At 41.8% G+C, this 23539-nt stretch overlaps 1 protein-coding gene across 3 annotated transcripts in view; it reads right to left on the bottom strand.

Moving 5' to 3' along the window:
* The window catches only part of FOCAD (focadhesin), a 256927-nt gene that overhangs the window by 79797 nt on the left and 153591 nt on the right, over positions 1 to 23539 (bottom strand). For all 3 annotated transcript variants that reach the window (XM_068234405.1, XM_068234403.1, XM_068234404.1), the window contains exons 19-23: positions 10384 to 10513; positions 4790 to 4978; positions 3167 to 3288; positions 532 to 624; positions 186 to 274 (exon numbers count right to left, since the gene is read on the bottom strand). In XM_068234405.1, coding sequence (XP_068090506.1) covers positions 186 to 274; positions 532 to 624; positions 3167 to 3288; positions 4790 to 4978; positions 10384 to 10513 — 623 coding nt within the window. The remainder of the gene's footprint in view (positions 1 to 185; positions 275 to 531; positions 625 to 3166; positions 3289 to 4789; positions 4979 to 10383; positions 10514 to 23539) is intronic.

Genomic DNA, 23539 nt, shown 5'->3' with positions numbered 1-23539 from the left:
GTGTCAGGAGGGGTGAGTAGGGAGTACAAAGCTTTCAGCCAGTGATTGGCCGAATCAATCCGCATGGCTGATCGCAGGCCTAGGCATCAGGGGACGCTGAACACACACTTGTTTCTCGGCAGAGGCAGTCGTTATCGGGTGTGTGTACAAAGCTTTAGGTTAGTAGCACACAATGTATTCCATACCAGAGCCAAGCTGTATATGATTTATACTGGAGTTCTTGTGGGTCATCCTTTCCATATTTCAGCTGCATTTCCAGTTCAGCTTGTCTACCCTATGAAGAGAAAATTTTAGCAAATACACAAGTTCACAAAATGATAACGAACTCAAGTAAAAAAACCTACAACTAAATTTATAAACTAATCACTTAGTATGTATCCACTTTCTGCCAATATAGACTGTGTTTAGCAAAGCAACTATTTCTTCTTTAGGATAGTAACCTTTTCGGTCCAATAACATTAATTCAAATTTTATTTACATATAACAGGCACAACTCACATATAAGGCATTTCAGTATAAAGAGAAGTTTACCTGAAGAACAGCATGGTAGGTTCTCGTCATAAAGCCAAGCCATGACTGAGGCAGTAGAATGGAGCGATGCCATTCAGAGGACTGGATATTTACCTACAGGACACAAATGTACAGTAATAACTGTGACTGGTTTACATTAAGCTGTTCCCCAACAGAAATACTAACTTTCCATATATGTACAGGAATCCAAGAAGCCTTTTTCTGCTGCCCCCGCCCCTCTACCCTTATTCATCCAGTGGAAGGTGTGAATGTAATCAAATATGACTTCTCTAAACTGTTTGAAAGACAGTGCCATATCTCTACCCCCCTGTGAAAGCTTTTGTTTGCTCATTGCTACTGCTAATTACAGCAATCCTTATCTGCCTGCTCTTTCTAAAGACCGAAGTCCACAGAAATAAGGTAATAAAAGCCTGTAACAAACATTTACATTTAAAAAGATGATGTAAAATGGAATTATTTTTGTAATGAGCCACATTGTTAGAATGCATTTTTAATGTGCTTTTGAGATGCCCTGGGGGATAAAAATGATGCTCGGTTCACTTTAAAGTACAGTATGCAGGTCCAGAGTATTGACTTATATCTAGACCTTCCCATTTGGTGCGGTCAGTGATGGTTTTAGGTAAAAAGTGGTCATTTAGGGCCTGAGCCCACTAACGCAGTTGTGTCCGCTACTGTCAGCTTTTCAGCATCTGTAACATTGATATGTAACTGAAAAGTGGACACAACTGCGTTAGTGGGCTCAGGCCTTAAATTACCCCTTTTTACCTAAAACCATCACTGACCACACTGAAAAGTGGACACAACTGCGTAAGTGGGTGCAGGCCCTTACATTTTTGTACTGTACTGACAAAAAGTTGTCAACATGGCAGTCCCTGTTTTTGGGACCCCTAAGGTGCTTGATGTTTAATTGCCTTGTTCAACCCTATAGAATAATCAAGCCTGATTGACTGAAGTTACCAATCAGAAACAGCAGGTATCAGTACCTAAAGATGAGAGCTTTATTATAGGATGAATTTAGCACAGATCACATCTAAAACACTAGCCCCCCACACAACCCACATTCGTTATCTAAAAGTCTAACTCCACTTTGGTTAAAATAAAATTGATGTCACTCATGTATAAAGCATTCTGTAATGTAACACAATTAATGTTAATTTTTGATTTAAGGTCGCAACCTGCTATGATTCTGAAGTTTCTTCATAAGATTCAAATTATGCTTCCTTATAGCCATAGAAACATCCCGTAGATTGGTGGACAGACCAGCTGCAATTTTAGTTTCAACATAATCAACCCAAAAATCTAAGGTTTTGTGATGTGTAAGTTTTATTTATATGGGTCTACAAGTAATTACAGTAGAGCTTTGGTTATCCGACACCAACGGCCAGATAAGTGTTCTTTCTGGTTGCTTGAGACTCAATGCTAAAAGTAGGCCTCGCTAATACAGTACTATACCCCACTCTATATAAATGTTAAATACAGTCAGGCCCAGGTTTACATCACAAGAGCCCATAGGCACAGATGTCCTGGCATCCTAGACTTTGCCCTCCATAAGCCTATAAACCACCCTTGGAATCACACTACACTGCAAGTGTGTTGGCTGGCCCAACTGTCACTTCTCCCTTACTCATCATACTGTAGATTGCTACAGGTTCCCCTTAGTATTAGGTAGCCAGAGGCATCCTTGTTATTAAGGACCTAGAAGTGCCCCCCCAACTGAAGGGAGATCTTGTCAGTGGAATGTTGAGAGCCAGATGATTAACTCTCATTTAAACTCCATTCAGGACTCTGCATAGGGAAAGAGGGAGGCACTCAGGGAGGGTAGTAAGCCGACTTTCCATCATGAGGCCCCTGTAGGCACATGCCTACAGCGCCTTATGGTAAACCTGACCATGTATACAGTAATTGAAAGTATATTAACATTAAGGCAGTTTCCCAATCCTGTCCTCATGACTCCCAAACAGTGCATGTGTTGCAGGCAACCTCGCCTATGCACAGGTGGAGTAATTAGTGTCTCAGCTACATGGAATCCAGCTAGCTGAGACACTAGTTATCCCACCTGTGCATAGGTGAGGTTGCCTGCAAAACATGCACTGTTTGGGAGTCACGAGGACAAGTTTGAGAAACACTGCCTTAAGGGAAACCATGGAACCCAGTCTTCAAGCACAGCAGACCCCACAATCAGACTAAGAAGTTGGCCTTCACTACTATGAGTGCTGGCAGCGATGTGTGCCAGTTGGTCGAGACTGCAGGTTAGTGGAGTCCCATACAACCAGGACTCTACTGTATACATACCAACATGAAAAATCAGAATAAAAAAAAAATCTGTTCAGAGCCCATCCATAGCCACACATAATTAACCCTGTCTTTTATCTGGTAGCAGAGCCGACTTGGTTCTGAGCGACGGAATAGGGAAAGATGAAGGAGGGAATTATAGGGAATTCTTTTTTCCTCTCAAAATAGAGTTACACTTTACAGATTATTCCTGCAATTCTTGGAGTACCCCTGCATGTCATAACAACTCAATACAGTGGAGAGCAGGAGGTAAATATACATTTTAGCTGTGTGGGAACTATTAATCCATCAAGTCCTCAAGGTCACATCATTATCGGCATCATTAGAGGTTCTTAACACATACCTCATGTATAAGGGCTGTTAACATCTGCTGGTAACTGCGGCCCCTGCTGGCAAGGAAGCGATTGATGGGTCTGCCATCTCTGTCCGTCTGAACAGGCAGGTCATAGCACAGCAGCATGCCGGCTGTGAAATGTTACACTCAGTGAGAAAACCCATAAAGAAATGGATGAAGCCTACATGACAGAAAAGCATTCCCTGCCCACAGACTGCACTGCCCTCCAGAATGTGTGAACACTGATCAGCACAGATTACATTCTATGGCAAGAAATGAACTTTATGCACATTACATCTGTTTGATATAAAAATCAGAAAATGCTGGTGATGATCATGGCTTCCTCTCTAGAGTGGGAAATCAGCGGGATGTTTGTAATATATGATTCATTCACAGTTGCTTTCTTAGGTCTGTTTTACAATGGTTGCTGCCAGTAAACCAGTGAAGTCATCTCTTTGTACTATCTTGTTAAAATTAACTAAATGAATTCTGTAACATAAACATAAAGCACCAGACATGGGAGAGTTCCAAAATTCTAATCGACAGAATATGCGTTTAAATTACCTCTTAACAGATACACTCTGAAAACACTGCATTTCACTGTTTCCTGCTCTACTGTGTGATGAGGCATGTAAGGTCACCATTTATAAAGCTATCTCAGCCTCTTAAATCTTAGGGCTCATTCACACTACAGAACTCATGCAAGAACACGATTTCATGCATGTGTAGCCATTGCACGGTCATCAAATGGAATGCACATCGTAGTGCACTAAAGCGCAGATGTCTATAGTTGTACCAAACGGGAAACGTGTGCGTTGTGTGATAAAATGTTCCGAGATGTGTTAAATCCTAACTCATGGGAACGCACAACTGTAATGTGAATAGTAACATGAAAGTCTATGGACTTCATGTTGCCATATGGATCGTACACTATGTGTGTTGCTTCAAAACTGACAGCGCAGCACATAGTGTGAATGAGCCCTTAGGAAAGTATACATGAGCTTCAACGTGAACGCATTGGAACATGCAAACGTATGGCATTTGTACCATGGTTGTTCTGCAACAGCGGTTCAACCAAAGTTCGAAGATGGCGGAACTGCTCATGTACAAAAGCACATTTTCCACTGGTCCTACACAGACAACCTCAGGGAGCCAATCTATCTTCTGATATACACTGGATCACGGGTTATCCACTTCATACACTCCACAACTGGGACAATATTACCCTACACATACAGGTATACTTTCTTAGCGGATGAATATTAGGTCCCTTTACAATGGACAGCAGATTGCCTCTGGAGAAGTGGATCTAAAGTCTGTGAATTGTCAGGCATTACACCGAAGTAATTTTTAGGAAACATGCAAGATTTTTTTTGTTTTTCTACACGACATCTAGAGTGGTTTCTTTATACTAGGAATTATTGACCTGACATTTTACATAGTAAATCAATAAATTATAGGTTTTTTTTTTAATAAAGAATATTTAATTCATTGCACTTCCTTCTCTGACCTTTCCTTGTGTATAATATTTGCATATCCATTAAGGTTCTTTTCCCACATTTACATTTAGTTCAGGAACTTGCACTACTCACACCCCATTAGAAACAATTGAACACTAAAAAGGAACATCACCAGCAAGTCCAGGCTTTAGACCAGGCTGTTTGTTCTTCTCATACATTTTCAGCATGAAGCTTGAAATTCCTGCAACTGTTTTGCCTTGATCAGATCGTATGGTTCCTCCTCGGAGGGCATTATGGTACACACCACGAGGCATACGGCTCATTTCCTGCTTCACCAGAGATGACAGGAACCCTTCATAAGCTGAATACACGGTACATGCTTCATTAGTACATTGGTAAATACAGTTTCTGCAATGCATCACTTCTGGAATAGTAATAAGCATCCTCCACAGTATATTGATTTTGCAAGAATATTCTTGAATCTTATTATCACACAAAAGTAACCATGGAGAAGGAAAGCTGTATGGTTCGTTAGGTTGTTATTACCAGGGCTTGTTGTTGCTGTGTAATGTTTTCATTAGGAATATTTTTTTCAAGAAGAACAGTGTTTGGGTACAAATTTATAGGACATAAAGTATTTTCCTTTTTCATTAAAGATTAAAAAAAAGTATTAAATTATTTATATACAGGTGTTCTGGTACAAACATACCAGTTTTCTCTTTGACAACTCTGGAACTGTGTGTGTTCACTATAATCGCTGCTAAGAGCTGTTTTCCACTACATGTGTTTTGCAATGCAATAAAAATGGTGGGTACACTTTATATGCGTGGAAACCGCGGGGGGTGTTGCCATTAGGGCCCTGCATTTGTGATGCAATTTTACCTGATCGCAATCGTGCCTGCTGCATTTTTTGTGCAATTTGCCTCCTACAGGAGTGAAGGAAAATCGTATAGCAATTGTGCCGCTATGAGATTATTCAGCGATTCAAAATATTTTCCTGACCTTTTTTCTCTAGTGGAATACAGCAAAGGCAAACATACACTTGCCAGATTGCGGCAGAATTGTGGTGCAATCACGGTAATGGAAATTACAAGAAACCCAATCACACTGCATCGCAATTGTGTTTCTTAGTGGGAAAACAGCCCTTATAATTGCTGCCTCTTGCTATTGAGATGGAAGTGATACTCTAACTGCCATACATACACTTCCAGTATACCTATTGATGAACACGATCCCTATTCCCTGTGTACGTAATGGGGCATTGTAGTAAAACTAGAAAATAAAAGGGAAAGGATGCGAGAAATGTTACATTATGCTATGTGCAGACTTCTAAATCGATGAGAGATAAAATCTGTGTGTAATCTTTTATACCAAGCTGTAGATTGTTACCAAGGTTTCCAACAAGTTTAACATAAAGTTAAAGCAACTGCACACTTTTGCTTCAATAAATTTTGAGTTTATCATAAAACAAAAGAAGCAAGTCAGAAAGGTACAAACTGCATGTGGTTACAAATAATATCACAAAGGAGAAGGCCGAAGTAGAACATAGCCTACTGGTATGTATGCAACTTCCACAAGATATACCCGGCAGTGTATGTATCACAAACCAATCATCAATAACTAACGAACAATAACTAGAGAAAACGAGAAAACATAGCGATGGGTTAACATCTTTGTGGAAGCAGCAGCACACGTAAAGAAAATTTGTAAGGAAACCCCCCCCCAATACTTACCTTGTGAGGGGTAAGCCTCTGGATCCTAATGAGGTGTCTTCCGTCCTCCTAAGCCTCAGTGATCGATCCAGCGCTGAAAGCCTTTGAACACAGGCGAGATAAATAGCCGAGCCTGAACTGCGTAGGCAACTCGCACCTGTGCAGTAGAGCGGACCCAAAATTGGCTCAGCTTTTTCCACCTGAGCCCGATCGAAAAGCCGCTACTGCGCCAGCACTGGATAGCGGAAGGTAAATATTGCAGGTGCTACTGCGTCTGAGCCAACATCCTGGTCGCCTGTGGTTTCAGGGGCGCCAGCGCTGGACCCCTGAGGTTTTAGGAGGATGGGGGAAGCCTCATTAGGCTCCAGAGGCTTCCCCCTCCCGAGGTAAGTATCCCCTGGGGGGTGGGGAGTTCTTACAGTTTCTTTTAAAGTTAAAAGCGGTTATATGATAGCACTGGAGTCTTATTATATTATAAAATGGCTTGTGGAGTAAGTATATCATAGATTTTTTTAACTGAACCACTAAATGTAACAGGAAAATAAAAAACTAAAATGCTGTTACTAGAAGATAGATTGAAATTATTTCTCTATAACTGTTCTGCATTAACAAGCTGGATGTTAAATGGCAGATGTGCTGTACTTGCATGCAATCATTTTTCCATTGACTTAATGTGGTAAGGTAAAGTGTTGGGGAAGTTCCCTTTAACACTAGTTTTCCCCTTCCCCTCCTCTCACAGATCAACTGGCAGGGGTTTTGTGTAGTGGAATGCTTTATACTGTGGGCAACCACGCAGAATCTCTCAACTATGCCAAGACCAGTGATTGAGCTGGTGAACTTTTGAACTATTTCAAGCACTGCCAAGAGCATGCCCAGGACAATACCACAACTTCCCTAGACAGAGAAGCTTTTCAAATTCTTCAAATTTCACATGTGAGTTGAAGCTCCAAGAATATGTCTACAAAATGAAAGTTTCATATAGCAAGTCTGGACGGATTCCCGTGTTTGTCACAGACTTCAACTCTACCTGAAGGAACATTATGATCTACATTTACTAAGGTGAAAGACTGCACATCATATTCCTGTGTCCAGGTGCAGCTGCAATCATCAAAGCACTTGGAGAGAGGGAGAGGAAACGCAAAAAAGTGAGCCCTTCCACTTTTTGGAGCCATGACTGACTGGCACTGTAGCCATGCAAAGTTCCACTGAACTGAACAGGAAATAACGCATGTAGTTCACCTTTCCCTATACATCACCAACCATAACACTACCCAGATGGCAGGTGAGCAGTGTCACTACTGGTCATATCACATTTGACAGCATCATGCAAGCACATCAGCATGCACAATGTGTCAAACATGGGATCTGAGGAAAAATGAATGAATTGTCCTTCTTTCTCAAGTTGAATACCCCCCCCCCCCCCCCATGCAGGCTGGCTAACCAGCATGAAGCTTCACCCCGTGAACAATGCCAGCCCACGTGGTTCAAAACACTGGGGCACACAATGCAAAGGTTGAGTAGGCAGGCTGGCGGATTCTGAATTCCACTTTGAATACTAGCCAGCATAGAGATTGTAGTATTAACAGGGCTTGGGGGAAGGTTGGTCCACATTCTAATTTTTTTTTTAGGCTACAGGTACCCTTTAAACAAGTTTCTTGCCTGGCTATTGTGTTGTTCATCTACCTTTTATACATCCAGAGCCAATGACTCAACACGTATACATATCAAGTGTTCTGACTGAAGTCTGACCATATGTTTTTTCCTATTGCATGACTCAATACGTACCTGAAAAAGAGGTGTTAGGAAATTTGGGGTACCCTATTTTGGCTAGCAGAATCTCTGTAAGGGCTTGTTTACACTAAGAGCGTTTTGTATTTTTATTTTTTTTGAAGCGCTGGCGATTTTAAAAATTGCCTTAAAAGCGCTTCTGCAATGTTGCTCTATGTGAGTGTTCTCACATGAGCGATGAGCTCTCTTTCCAAACTGAAACGTGGCTCCTGCACCATTTCCTGAGCATTTGTGCTTTGATACAAAGTATAGGGAAATCGCAAAGCGCTTGAAAAAGCGCTTTGCCCAGCGCTTTCATGGGTAATCTAATTTTGAATTTACTAAGGTGTTACAGATTTATTGAACATTTTATTGATAAAACATTCGATAAATATAGAACACCTTAGTGAATTCAAAATTAGATTTTACCCATGAGGTAAATTATCAAACGTTTGATAAAGTGTTTGATAAAGCTTAGTGAACAATTGAGGCAAATCACTTTAATTCCTGCACTTTGATTGGCCCAGTAGGCTGCCTGTCAAGTGCAGGAATACTGTTCTTTGAAACTACTGGATCCGCCGGACTACGGGCGGGTTCAGTGGAGTGCTCGTTAAGTTTAATGAGACACTCATTAAAGTAGCAATAAAGAGCGTAATTTTGCAGTGCACGCTATGACTGCATAGCATGTGCTGAGAATTATTAACAAGTGCTGTAGTCATTAAGCTGAAGCAGCGCTGCTTTGTGAATCAACCTCATAATGAGGCACCGAAAGACCTGATATGCAACTGATTGCAGCAATCTCCGGTGAAAAAAAAAATAGATAGGGTAAAATCTCTGCATATTACCAGAAATCGGAATATTGCATTGTGACAACTTTTAAATATGTACCCTGCACTGTTACAAAAATATACAGTAAAAAGTGACACTTAGTAGTGCAATAATAAGGAGGTTTTAAAGCAAACATGAAATTAGATAATTACCATATTTTTCAGCATATAAAACGCTCTGCATTAGACGTCGCACCTACATTTAGAGGTCAAAGACCAGGGGAAAAAAATATATACTAAACCTGGTGCATCCATGGCACAGGAGCGTCTTGTAGATGTTCTCCACCAATTATTGTGTCCCCTTGTACCTCATGTGTCCCTTTCTGCCCTGGTCGGGAAGTGGTTATGGATGACATGTATTTAGGTTTGCAAAAAAATAAATAAATCTCTGTATCCCTTTTGATGTTGTATTATATAGCTGTGTGCTCTAACATCTTGTCAGCATACAGAATTCGAGTCTGATTAACCTATTTTGGTTCCTGGACGTAGAAACTACGTCCAGGAACCATGCGCGCTACCGCGCGCCCCCGCGGCCGATCGCGCGCGTGCACGCGCACTCCCGGCCGCGGATTTGGTAGCCAGGGAATCAATGTATCGGGCTATGGTGCCTGATCACTGATTCCTCTCCCCCGCTGAAAAAGCGACAGCTTCTCTCGGAAGCTGCGCCTTTTCTGGCCGTTCCCTCCACGATGCGCGTGTTACGCTTAGAGTGACGTCATGTAAACAAACTCATGTAAGTAATACTACAACTGAAAATAAAAATAAATTAAAATGAACACGTGTTTACCCCCCACCCTCCCAAATCTACCCAAATAAAATGTTTACTATAAAAAAAAAAAACCATTACAATAAAAAAAAAAACATGTAAATATTTACCTAAGGGTCTAAACTTTTTAAATATCAATGTAAAGATGAAATATTTCTATATTTTTTTTTACTTTAAACTTGTTAATAGTGATAGATGCAAAATGTAAAAAATGCACCTTTATTTCCAAATAAAATATTGTCGCCATACATTGTGATAGGGACATAATTTTAACGGTGTAATAACCGGGACATATGGGCATATACAATACGTGAGTTGTAATTATGGAGGCATGTATTATTTTAAAACTATAATGGCTGAAAACTGAGAAATAATGAATTTTTCCATTTTTTTCGTATTCTTCCTGTTAAAATGAGTTTACAGTAAAGTGGCTCTTAGCAAAATGTACCCCCCAAACAAAGCCTAATTGGTGGCAGAAAAAACAAGATATAGATCAGTTCATTGTGATAAGTAGTGATAAAGTTATAGGCTAATGAATGGGAGGTGAACATTTCTCACGTGAAAACCACGGAACCTGAATGGGTTAAGGTTGAATGCTGAAAGCTTACTCTTATTCTTTTAAGTTAGCCAATAGATGGTATCATTCTGATTCAAAACTTCTTGCTTATGTCTCAGGCAAAGACACATATCTTACCTGGCAATACAGAAGAAGGGGTTAGTGCCATAAGCTTTACATAGGAGGACCCGGGTACAGAGACGTCCACTTCCTTTGTCTCCTCTTCTCCATCAGCATCATCTTCATCTGGTGGGATCTCTGGCCTAGCCTGAATTTCAAATTATATGCATTTAAGTAATGTCAAAATATAAACTACTATTTGCTATTGAGGGGTAGCATACATAGAAGCTATGCAAAAAAATGTAAATGCTTATAGGAAGAATTACCCAACAATATAGGGCCACACCAAACATGAATGTAATGAATTTCAAAGTGTATTAACCTAAAAAAACAGCCCTTTGTTTATCTTATTTAGCAGAGAAAGAACCTGTGTCATATACTAATTGATTCTTGTTGGATGGATTTCCCTTAGGAACGGTTAAACAGCTCCCTGTTGGAGGCATCATTACAAGAAGTAAGGAAAATACCGAAGTTCAGCAGTTCTCAAAGTAGGTGCTACAGCACCCTTGTGCATCGCAGCTCTTTCCCTGCCTGAACAGGTTATTTTGACAGAGTATTTCTTTTGTCAGCACACGCCGATTGCTTTGCTATAGCCATGCACAGCCAAGAGACGCCCTAGCAGCACCACCCCTCACTCACGTTAATGGACAGCTCTGGTTGTTCCAGCATAGTTCACGAACAAGGATATATAACAAAAATCTTTCTTTCTAACTTTTATTTCTAATAAAATAAACAAAAAGTTTAATGGAGTGCAACTGGACTTTCAAGGCAAACCTTGCATATGAAATAATTTGCTTTGCAATGTATTATTAAAATGGCATTACTGTGACATACGTTGATACCACTGCTGTAAACAAAGCAGGGCCGCGTGATCAGCCTGATCAGAGCTGGCAGGCTGAAATAACCAATAAATAAGGCAAATATTTATGTGTGCAGCGCTACGATCTAGCGCAGCGCTGTACAGGGGACAGCCTTGTCACTTAACTGTCCCTTCTAGCGGCTCACAATCTAATCACATACATAGGTCAATGCCTATGCATGGGTAGTGTAGTGTATGAATCCCAGTCTAGGTCTAATGTAGGGGGGGGGAGGGGGGACTCAAAGAAATAGGGATTTAAACAAAAATCTTTTAATAATAAAAATATATATATAAAAAAAAAATTGCAGCAGCAATCAGAGACCATCAAAATAAAGTTCTATTAGTGGGAAGAAAATGAGGTAAAATTAATTTGGGTGGTAAGTTGTATGGCCTAACTATAAACTGTAAAGGCTGTAAAATGCTGAATTGTAAAAAATGGCCTGGTCACTAGGGGGGTATAAACCTGTGGTCCTCAAAAGGTTAACATGTTTTAACAACTAGGCTGCGCTGTCCACAATGATCAATACAATTACTATAGTGAATATCAGAATACAGACACAATACAGTTTTTTTTTCCTTGTAATGTCCCCAGACTTATAATGGGATCGCTGTCTCACTTTTCCAAAAGATGATATCAATGCAACTGCTGGACTGCGCTCTCCAATTCCTATAAAGACACAATATTGCACATAGCGTGACTCTGCTAATACGTATCCACACCACCCGTGGTATCAGTGCTCACAAAGTGCAAAACACGTGCCCACACACTCCTTCTGTGAATCTGCTCACCGGATCTTTGCCACCTCAGACAACAGGTGGGTCTAGCGTTTATATAAATTCCACATGGCACTCTCTTTCTTAAATCTTCATCTTGTCTTTAATGTAAAACATCCTCAATAAAACACATAAAAGATACAATAGTGTAATCCTGTATAAAATTTGGCCACAATGCCCGCGCATCAGAGCGCACTCACATGAAAATTTCTTGAAATATTGCACATCAAAAGCCTTAATAGCAAGGTCTGCCCAGCACCTGAGTGGATAGATGAGCGGCGTCCCGACTCCCCGTCCCTCCGCGGCGAACCAGCTGCTAATCGGCGCTTTGGATCTCACTCTCCAGGCTCCCAGTCCTGTTCCGGTATGATGACGTCAGACGCGCTGGACGTGGCTCCGCCCTACGCGTTTCGACCAATCGGTCTCATCAGGGGCTGACGTCACCAGCGCGTTGACGTCCCTTTATACTGTTAAACCCCTCCTCCACAGTGGAGGCTCCAGCCCAATACATATGGGCTTCGGCAAAATACATGCCGCTGTATAGTGACATTTGCTATTCCGTCGTATGGCGGAAGCCCATAAATCAGGCAGACATTGCTATTTTCCATAAGTACACACAATGAAAATTAAAATTAAAATTCCAATTAAAATGGATTACGATGAATTGTAATATAATACATTGACTCTGATTTAGTACAGTATTCCCTCTGTTGCCATCTTGTGGCAAACTAGGGTACTGCAGTACCATCTAACCTCCAATATTAATACCTCAGTGCTAATTAACCAGTACCCGCATTCTTGTGCCCGCATACTTATAAAACCCCTACCCACCCCATCCCCCCCCCTTATTCCCATGCAATTACAAATCATTATTAATGTAGCAATTTAGGTCAAACTCGATATTCAATCCCCCCGGGTGCATGCTCCTCAAATTATAAATCCACCTCCCTTCAGCCTTTGATATCTCCCTGACCAAACTAGATCCCCTCCATTTTTTCACATATTTTTCTATTCCCATAAACTTCATAAGATTAGGATTGGACCCATGTTTGAGTCTAAAGTGATTCGAAACACTATGTGTCTGGAGTCCCTTGGTGATATTGTATATATGTTGCCCAATACGTTTATGGAGTGCCCTTGTGGTTCTGCCTACATACTCCATCCCACAAGGGCACCACAGTATGTACACCACCCCCGCACTGTTGCAGGTAATACACTGCTTAATCTCCCATGTGGCCCCCGTATTCCTGGATGTTAATTCCTTCCCCCTAATGGGCCTAGCCTCCCTGCAGCCCCTACAACCCCTACAGGGGAAGAAACCCTTCTGTCCCAGAAGATCCCCAGTCTGTATTACAGGGGGTTCTATGTGACTGGTTACCAATCTCGACTTGAGATTAGGGGCCCTCCTATAAATGAAACTTGGTTTTTCTGGTATTGTCTTCCCAAGTGTATTATCCAGCTGCAGAATATTCCAGTGTTTCTTAACAATTTTTTCTATATCTCGATGCTGACTGTTAAAGTCCAGCAGTACATCAAATTCTCCTGCTCGTCTTCCTAGTCCAGCCCTGTCTTGCAATAAGTCCTCTCTAGTCATGGTTGCTACCCTCTCTACTTCTAATTCCAACTCTCTCATGTTGTAACCCTTCTCATAGAATCTCTGCATCAGGACCCCACTTTGTTTTTTGAAATCCTGCAGTTCCGTGCAATTCCGACGGATTCTCATGAATTGGCCTCTGGGTATATTATTTAACCACCTATTATGGTGGCAGCTATCTCTGGGAATATATCCGTTTTTATCGGTCGGTTTGAAAAAAGTATTAGTGCATAATTTATTATCCTGTGTGAAAATATTTAGATCCAGAAATTCAACCTTCTCTTTATCAATTTTTACTGTTATCTTTACTTCTGGCCAGTGTCTATTCATCTCCTCACAGAATACCTCCAGGTCACTTCTATTGCCCCTCCAGATGAATAATAAATCATCAATAAAGCGATTCCAGGCCACTATGTTCTCACCCCCCCTTAAAGCTAGGATCTCTTGTTCCCATACCCCCATATACAAATTGGCTACGCTTGGTGCGAATTTCGCCCCCATGGCGCAGCCAGTCTGTTGCACATAATAGTCCCCCTGGTACCAAAAATAATTATGTGAAAGACAGAATTGCAGTATTTCCACCAAAAACTGTACTTGGGTTTCCTTAAGGTTCCCTCCATTTTGGAGGGCTTCCTTCACAATGTTTTCACCTTTTTTATGGGGTATTACTGTGTACAGGGATGTAACATCTCCTGTTACCAACAGGTCCCCCGGTTCCAGCTTTATATCTCTAATTTTTTGTAAGAGGTGTTTGGTGTCCCTCAGGAGATAGGGTAACTTGGCTACTTCTGGTTGCAGATATAAGTCTATATATTCTCCTAATCTTTGTGTGAGGGATCCCATCCCACTAACTATGGGTCTTCCCGGGGGGTTTTTTATATCCTTATGTATCTTTGGATTGAAGTAGATAACTGGTATACGGGGATTTGTGGGAAGTAGGTATTTTAGCTCATCCGTAGATAATATTCCCTCCTTTTCTCCTTCAAGTAACTTAACCTTTAGAGAATTCTTATACTCAGCGGTGGGGTTCTTTCTCAACTTTTTGTAAGTAGCTTCATCACTGAGAATTCTGGTCATTTCATTTTTGTATTGCTCCTTGTTCATAATGACCAACCCCCCTCCCTTGTCCGCCGGCTTTAAGACTAGATTTTTCTCCTGAGCTAATATTTTAATTTGATCTCCATAACGCTTGCTATTCCTCTGTTTTTTAACTTCTAGGGTTTCCAAGTCACTTAGCACAGCTCTCTTAAATGTCTCTATAGTACCCCCTTTGGTCTGGTCTTGGGGATTAAATAGTGATCTATTTTTTAGTTTTGTGTGCACATAGTTCTGAGGCACCTCTTTATCTCTTACAGTGACTCCCTGTTTACTTAAAAAGTACTTTTTTATATTCAGGGTCCTTACATATTTGTTTAACCCCAAATATGTCTCAAACTTATTTAGTGTTTTGGGTGGGGCAAAATTGAGGCCTTTGTCCAGTAAGGACAACTGTTCATTAGTGAGGGGAATTCCACTGATGTTAAAGATTCCCCCCCCTTTGGGTCTCATCTTGGCCTGTTGCTTCCTTCCCCCCCTATTGCCTCGTCTCCCCCTCCCCAATCGTCCTCGTTCTGTGTGTACCTTTGGTCCCACATTTCTCTTTGGTCCAATCCTAAAAAACGTTCGTCATAGTCACCCTGATCCTCAACCTCATCTAGGCCTTGATATCTATTTCTTAAAGGCATCTCCCCATACATATCAGTTTCCACCTGTCCAGCAGGGTGTCTCTGTCTCAGATTATAATGAATGATCCCAGGCCTGTCATATCCCCCTCCCCTGGGTGTTGGTTTTCCTCTCCTTATTGGGCTCCTCTGCGGGACTGTTCGCCAGTTTCGATCAACTGGTGTCTCCCATCTATCATAAGACCAATTGTTATGGCGTGGTTTTGTGGGTTCTTTAGGTTTTGCCCCCCTGGGGTTGGGATTAGGATTTGGGGACTGTGCTGGTGGTTCCCTGTTAGGTGGATTTACAATCTGATGGTTTTGTTCTGTATTTTCCTGATTTTTTTGGGCGTTTTTATCGGAGGCGTCCACTTTCCTTTGCCCTAGCTGCCATTTATATGCCCTATTATTTTTGTATTCTGTCCAGTCATTTATAAATCTCTTTTGTCGCACTTCCACTACCTCTCTCTCATTCTTTGTCAGCTTAACTACCATTTGTTCCATTTCTTTCTTGTATAGTTCCTTTTCCTTATATGGTTCCATATTCACTTTGATCTCATCAATTTGTTTCTCAATCTTATCTAGGCGCTGTTGTTTACGTTTGACCAGAATTCTCAATAAATCCACACCACTTTTATTCAAAAATTCCCCTAGCTCTTTATCATTGACATCACTATTTTCTCCATCATTTGCCAGTATATCCCATCTATATCTCCTCGGGACCAAATCTTCCTCAATATATCTATTGTAGCTGGCTATATCCCACCACGCCACTTGTTCTTTGGTCACGAGGCTGTACAGATTTTTAAAATTGGTCTCCATAGTCTCAACCCTCTGTGGGGCTCCCGGCTCTTTTGAAAATACCATATTCAAATCAATAGAATCACGGTTCCTCATACTAAAGGCATCCATAATAATGAGTCTTTTGGACTGCTGCTGCCTATCAATAGTTGGTACTATTTGCAGGAGTATGTTTTAACAACTAGGCTGCGCTGTCCACAATGATCAATACAATTACTATAGTGAATATCAGAATACAGACACAATACAGTTTTTTTTTTCCTTGTAATGTCCCCAGACTTATAATGGGATCGCTGTCTCACTTTTCCAAAAGATGATATCAATGCAACTGCTGGACTGCGCTCTCCAATTCCTATAAAGACACAATATTGCACATAGCGTGACTCTGCTAATACGTATCCACACCACCCGTGGTATCAGTGCTCACAAAGTGCAAAACACGTGCCCACACACTCCTTCTGTGAATCTGCTCACCGGATCTTTGCCACCTCAGACAACAGGTGGGTCTAGCGTTTATATAAATTCCACATGGCACTCTCTTTCTTAAATCTTCATCTTGTCTTTAATGTAAAACATCCTCAATAAAACACATAAAAGATACAATAGTGTAATCCTGTATAAAATTTGGCCACAATGCCCGCGCATCAGAGCGCACTCACATGAAAATTTCTTGAAATATTGCACATCAAAAGCCTTAATAGCAAGGTCTGCCCAGCACCTGAGTGGATAGATGAGCGGCGTCCCGACTCCCCGTCCCTCCGCGGCGAACCAGCTGCTAATCGGCGCTTTGGATCTCACTCTCCAGGCTCCCAGTCCTGTTCCGGTATGATGACGTCAGACGCGCTGGACGTGGCTCCGCCCTACGCGTTTCGACCAATCGGTCTCATCAGGGGCTGACGTCACCAGCGCGTTGACGTCCCTTTATACTGTTAAACCCCTCCTCCACAGTGGAGGCTCCAGCCCAATACATATGGGCTTCGGCAAAATACATGCCGCTGTATAGTGACATTTGCTATTCCGTCGTATGGCGGAAGCCCATAAATCAGGCAGACATTGCTATTTTCCATAAGTACACACAATGAAAACAACAGTGCGGGGGTGGTGTACATACTGTGGTGCCCTTGTGGGATGGAGTATGTAGGCAGAACCACAAGGGCACTCCATAAACGTATTGGGCAACATATATACAATATCACCAAGGGACTCCAGACACATAGTGTTTCGAATCACTTTAGACTCAAACATGGGTCCAATCCTAATCTTATGAAGTTTATGGGAATAGAAAAATATGTGAAAAAATGGAGGGGATCTAGTTTGGTCAGGGAGATATCAAAGGCTGAAGGGAGGTGGATTTATAATTTGAGGAGCATGCACCCGGGGGGATTGAATATCGAGTTTGACCTAAATTGCTACATTAATAATGATTTGTAATTGCATGGGAATAAGGGGGGGGGATGGGGTGGGTAGGGGTTTTATAAGTATGCGGGCACAAGAATGCGGGTACTGGTTAATTAGCACTGAGGTATTAATATTGGAGGTTAGATGGTACTGCAGTACCCTAGTTTGCCACAAGATGGCAACAGAGGGAATACTGTACTAAATCAGAGTCAATGTATTATATTACAATTCATCGTAATCCATTTTAATTGGAATTTTAATTTTAATTTTCATTGTGTGTACTTATGGAAAATAGCAATGTCTGCCTGATTTATGGGCTTCCGCCATACGACGGAATAGCAAATGTCACTATACAGCGGCATGTATTTTGCCGAAGCCCATATGTATTGGGCTGGAGCCTCCACTGTGGAGGAGGGGTTTAACAGTATAAAGGGACGTCAACGCGCTGGTGACGTCAGCCCCTGATGAGACCGATTGGTCGAAACGCGTAGGGCGGAGCCACGTCCAGCGCGTCTGACGTCATCATACCGGAACAGGACTGGGAGCCTGGAGAGTGAGATCCAAAGCGCCGATTAGCAGCTGGTTCGCCGCGGAGGGACGGGGAGTCGGGACGCCGCTCATCTATCCACTCAGGTGCTGGGCAGACCTTGCTATTAAGGCTTTTGATGTGCAATATTTCAAGAAATTTTCATGTGAGTGCGCTCTGATGCGCGGGCATTGTGGCCAAATTTTATACAGGATTACACTATTGTATCTTTTATGTGTTTTATTGAGGATGTTTTACATTAAAGACAAGATGAAGATTTAAGAAAGAGAGTGCCATGTGGAATTTATATAAACGCTAGACCCACCTGTTGTCTGAGGTGGCAAAGATCCGGTGAGCAGATTCACAGAAGGAGTGTGTGGGCACGTGTTTTGCACTTTGTGAGCACTGATACCACGGGTGGTGTGGATACGTATTAGCAGAGTCACGCTATGTGCAATATTGTGTCTTTATAGGAATTGGAGAGCGCAGTCCAGCAGTTGCATTGATATCATCTTTTGGAAAAGTGAGACAGCGATCCCATTATAAGTCTGGGGACATTACAAGGAAAAAAAAACTGTATTGTGTCTGTATTCTGATATTCACTATAGTAATTGTATTGATCATTGTGGACAGCGCAGCCTAGTTGTTAAAACATACTCCTGCAAATAGTACCAACTATTGATAGGCAGCAGCAGTCCAAAAGACTCATTATTATGGATGCCTTTAGTATGAGGAACCGTGATTCTATTGATTTGAATATGGTATTTTCAAAAGAGCCGGGAGCCCCACAGAGGGTTGAGACTATGGAGACCAATTTTAAAAATCTGTACAGCCTCGTGACCAAAGAACAAGTGGCGTGGTGGGATATAGCCAGCTACAATAGATATATTGAGGAAGATTTGGTCCCGAGGAGATATAGATGGGATATACTGGCAAATGATGGAGAAAATAGTGATGTCAATGATAAAGAGCTAGGGGAATTTTTGAATAAAAGTGGTGTGGATTTATTGAGAATTCTGGTCAAACGTAAACAACAGCGCCTAGATAAGATTGAGAAACAAATTGATGAGATCAAAGTGAATATGGAACCATATAAGGAAAAGGAACTATACAAGAAAGAAATGGAACAAATGGTAGTTAAGCTGACAAAGAATGAGAGAGAGGTAGTGGAAGTGCGACAAAAGAGATTTATAAATGACTGGACAGAATACAAAAATAATAGGGCATATAAATGGCAGCTAGGGCAAAGGAAAGTGGACGCCTCCGATAAAAACGCCCAAAAAAATCAGGAAAATACAGAACAAAACCATCAGATTGTAAATCCACCTAACAGGGAACCACCAGCACAGTCCCCAAATCCTAATCCCAACCCCAGGGGGGCAAAACCTAAAGAACCCACAAAACCACGCCATAACAATTGGTCTTATGATAGATGGGAGACACCAGTTGATCGAAACTGGCGAACAGTCCCGCAGAGGAGCCCAATAAGGAGAGGAAAACCAACACCCAGGGGAGGGGGATATGACAGGCCTGGGATCATTCATTATAATCTGAGACAGAGACACCCTGCTGGACAGGTGGAAACTGATATGTATGGGGAGATGCCTTTAAGAAATAGATATCAAGGCCTAGATGAGGTTGAGGATCAGGGTGACTATGACGAACGTTTTTTAGGATTGGACCAAAGAGAAATGTGGGACCAAAGGTACACACAGAACGAGGACGATTGGGGAGGGGGAGACGAGGCAATAGGGGGGGAAGGAAGCAACAGGCCAAGATGAGACCCAAAGGGGGGGGAATCTTTAACATCAGTGGAATTCCCCTCACTAATGAACAGTTGTCCTTACTGGACAAAGGCCTCAATTTTGCCCCACCCAAAACACTAAATAAGTTTGAGACATATTTGGGGTTAAACAAATATGTAAGGACCCTGAATATAAAAAAGTACTTTTTAAGTAAACAGGGAGTCACTGTAAGAGATAAAGAGGTGCCTCAGAACTATGTGCACACAAAACTAAAAAATAGATCACTATTTAATCCCCAAGACCAGACCAAAGGGGGTACTATAGAGACATTTAAGAGAGCTGTGCTAAGTGACTTGGAAACCCTAGAAGTTAAAAAACAGAGGAATAGCAAGCGTTATGGAGATCAAATTAAAATATTAGCTCAGGAGAAAAATCTAGTCTTAAAGCCGGCGGACAAGGGAGGGGGGTTGGTCATTATGAACAAGGAGCAATACAAAAATGAAATGACCAGAATTCTCAGTGATGAAGCTACTTACAAAAAGTTGAGAAAGAACCCCACCGCTGAGTATAAGAATTCTCTAAAGGTTAAGTTACTTGAAGGAGAAAAGGAGGGAATATTATCTACGGATGAGCTAAAATACCTACTTCCCACAAATCCCCGTATACCAGTTATCTACTTCAATCCAAAGATACATAAGGATATAAAAAACCCCCCGGGAAGACCCATAGTTAGTGGGATGGGATCCCTCACACAAAGATTAGGAGAATATATAGACTTATATCTGCAACCAGAAGTAGCCAAGTTACCCTATCTCCTGAGGGACACCAAACACCTCTTACAAAAAATTAGAGATATAAAGCTGGAACCGGGGGACCTGTTGGTAACAGGAGATGTTACATCCCTGTACACAGTAATACCCCATAAAAAAGGTGAAAACATTGTGAAGGAAGCCCTCCAAAATGGAGGGAACCTTAAGGAAACCCAAGTACAGTTTTTGGTGGAAATACTGCAATTCTGTCTTTCACATAATTATTTTTGGTACCAGGGGGACTATTATGTGCAACAGACTGGCTGCGCCATGGGGGCGAAATTCGCACCAAGCGTAGCCAATTTGTATATGGGGGTATGGGAACAAGAGATCCTAGCTTTAAGGGGGGGTGAGAACATAGTGGCCTGGAATCGCTTTATTGATGATTTATTATTCATCTGGAGGGGCAATAGAAGTGACCTGGAGGTATTCTGTGAGGAGATGAATAGACACTGGCCAGAAGTAAAGATAACAGTAAAAATTGATAAAGAGAAGGTTGAATTTCTGGATCTAAATATTTTCACACAGGATAATAAATTATGCACTAATACTTTTTTCAAACCGACCGATAAAAACGGATATATTCCCAGAGATAGCTGCCACCATAATAGGTGGTTAAATAATATACCCAGAGGCCAATTCATGAGAATCCGTCGGAATTGCACGGAACTGCAGGATTTCAAAAAACAAAGTGGGGTCCTGATGCAGAGATTCTATGAGAAGGGTTACAACATGAGAGAGTTGGAATTAGAAGTAGAGAGGGTAGCAACCATGACTAGAGAGGACTTATTGCAAGACAGGGCTGGACTAGGAAGACGAGCAGGAGAATTTGATGTACTGCTGGACTTTAACAGTCAGCATCGAGATATAGAAAAAATTGTTAAGAAACACTGGAATATTCTGCAGCTGGATAATACACTTGGGAAGACAATACCAGAAAAACCAAGTTTCATTTATAGGAGGGCCCCTAATCTCAAGTCGAGATTGGTAACCAGTCACATAGAACCCCCTGTAATACAGACTGGGGATCTTCTGGGACAGAAGGGTTTCTTCCCCTGTAGGGGTTGTAGGGGCTGCAGGGAGGCTAGGCCCATTAGGGGGAAGGAATTAACATCCAGGAATACGGGGGCCACATGGGAGATTAAGCAGTGTATTACCTGCAACAGTGCGGGGGTGGTGTACATACTGTGGTGCCCTTGTGGGATGGAGTATGTAGGCAGAACCACAAGGGCACTCCATAAACGTATTGGGCAACATATATACAATATCACCAAGGGACTCCAGACACATAGTGTTTCGAATCACTTTAGACTCAAACATGGGTCCAATCCTAATCTTATGAAGTTTATGGGAATAGAAAAATATGTGAAAAAATGGAGGGGATCTAGTTTGGTCAGGGAGATATCAAAGGCTGAAGGGAGGTGGATTTATAATTTGAGGAGCATGCACCCGGGGGGATTGAATATCGAGTTTGACCTAAATTGCTACATTAATAATGATTTGTAATTGCATGGGAATAAGGGGGGGGGATGGGGTGGGTAGGGGTTTTATAAGTATGCGGGCACAAGAATGCGGGTACTGGTTAATTAGCACTGAGGTATTAATATTGGAGGTTAGATGGTACTGCAGTACCCTAGTTTGCCACAAGATGGCAACAGAGGGAATACTGTACTAAATCAGAGTCAATGTATTATATTACAATTCATCGTAATCCATTTTAATTGGAATTTTAATTTTAATTTTCATTGTGTGTACTTATGGAAAATAGCAATGTCTGCCTGATTTATGGGCTTCCGCCATACGACGGAATAGCAAATGTCACTATACAGCGGCATGTATTTTGCCGAAGCCCATATGTATTGGGCTGGAGCCTCCACTGTGGAGGAGGGGTTTAACAGTATAAAGGGACGTCAACGCGCTGGTGACGTCAGCCCCTGATGAGACCGATTGGTCGAAACGCGTAGGGCGGAGCCACGTCCAGCGCGTCTGACGTCATCATACCGGAACAGGACTGGGAGCCTGGAGAGTGAGATCCAAAGCGCCGATTAGCAGCTGGTTCGCCGCGGAGGGACGGGGAGTCGGGACGCCGCTCATCTATCCACTCAGGTGCTGGGCAGACCTTGCTATTAAGGCTTTTGATGTGCAATATTTCAAGAAATTTTCATGTGAGTGCGCTCTGATGCGCGGGCATTGTGGCCAAATTTTATACAGGATTACACTATTGTATCTTTTATGTGTTTTATTGAGGATGTTTTACATTAAAGACAAGATGAAGATTTAAGAAAGAGAGTGCCATGTGGAATTTATATAAACGCTAGACCCACCTGTTGTCTGAGGTGGCAAAGATCCGGTGAGCAGATTCACAGAAGGAGTGTGTGGGCACGTGTTTTGCACTTTGTGAGCACTGATACCACGGGTGGTGTGGATACGTATTAGCAGAGTCACGCTATGTGCAATATTGTGTCTTTATAGGAATTGGAGAGCGCAGTCCAGCAGTTGCATTGAAAAGGTTAACATGCATACAGCTGTTTTGGACTTTCTGGCCCTCATCAGTGCACGGTATGGTTTGATATGGCTCTATGGGATAGGGTTTGGACCAGTACTACAGAATACCGAGCTAGAGCCACTCATAAAGTCCCCTATACTTTCCTAGTGGTTCATAGAAGGACCCTACACTGGAAGGATGAAGGCAAGTATCCAACTTGTTTGTCAAGCTTCCTTCAAGCTCCCTTTAAAAATTAGTCTCTGGTCAATAACACAATATACAGTACAATATATGCATTAATAACTTTAGTTCTGTTCTAAAATACAAGCTTGTCATAACCATGGTTTACATCACAAAAAAGTTACCACACCTGGTGTTTACAAATGACATCAGCACTTCAGCAAAAGGATGATAATTATACAGTAGCAGCATATTTACAATAAGTATAAGAACAGTGTGACATCTATACTGTACATACTGGGG

Source organism: Hyperolius riggenbachi, chromosome 1 (genome assembly GCF_040937935.1).
Source record: "Hyperolius riggenbachi isolate aHypRig1 chromosome 1, aHypRig1.pri, whole genome shotgun sequence".
Lineage (NCBI taxonomy): Eukaryota > Metazoa > Chordata > Amphibia > Anura > Hyperoliidae > Hyperolius > Hyperolius riggenbachi.
Note: the sequence above shows the minus strand (reverse complement) of the source record. Positions and strands in the feature narration are given on the sequence as shown.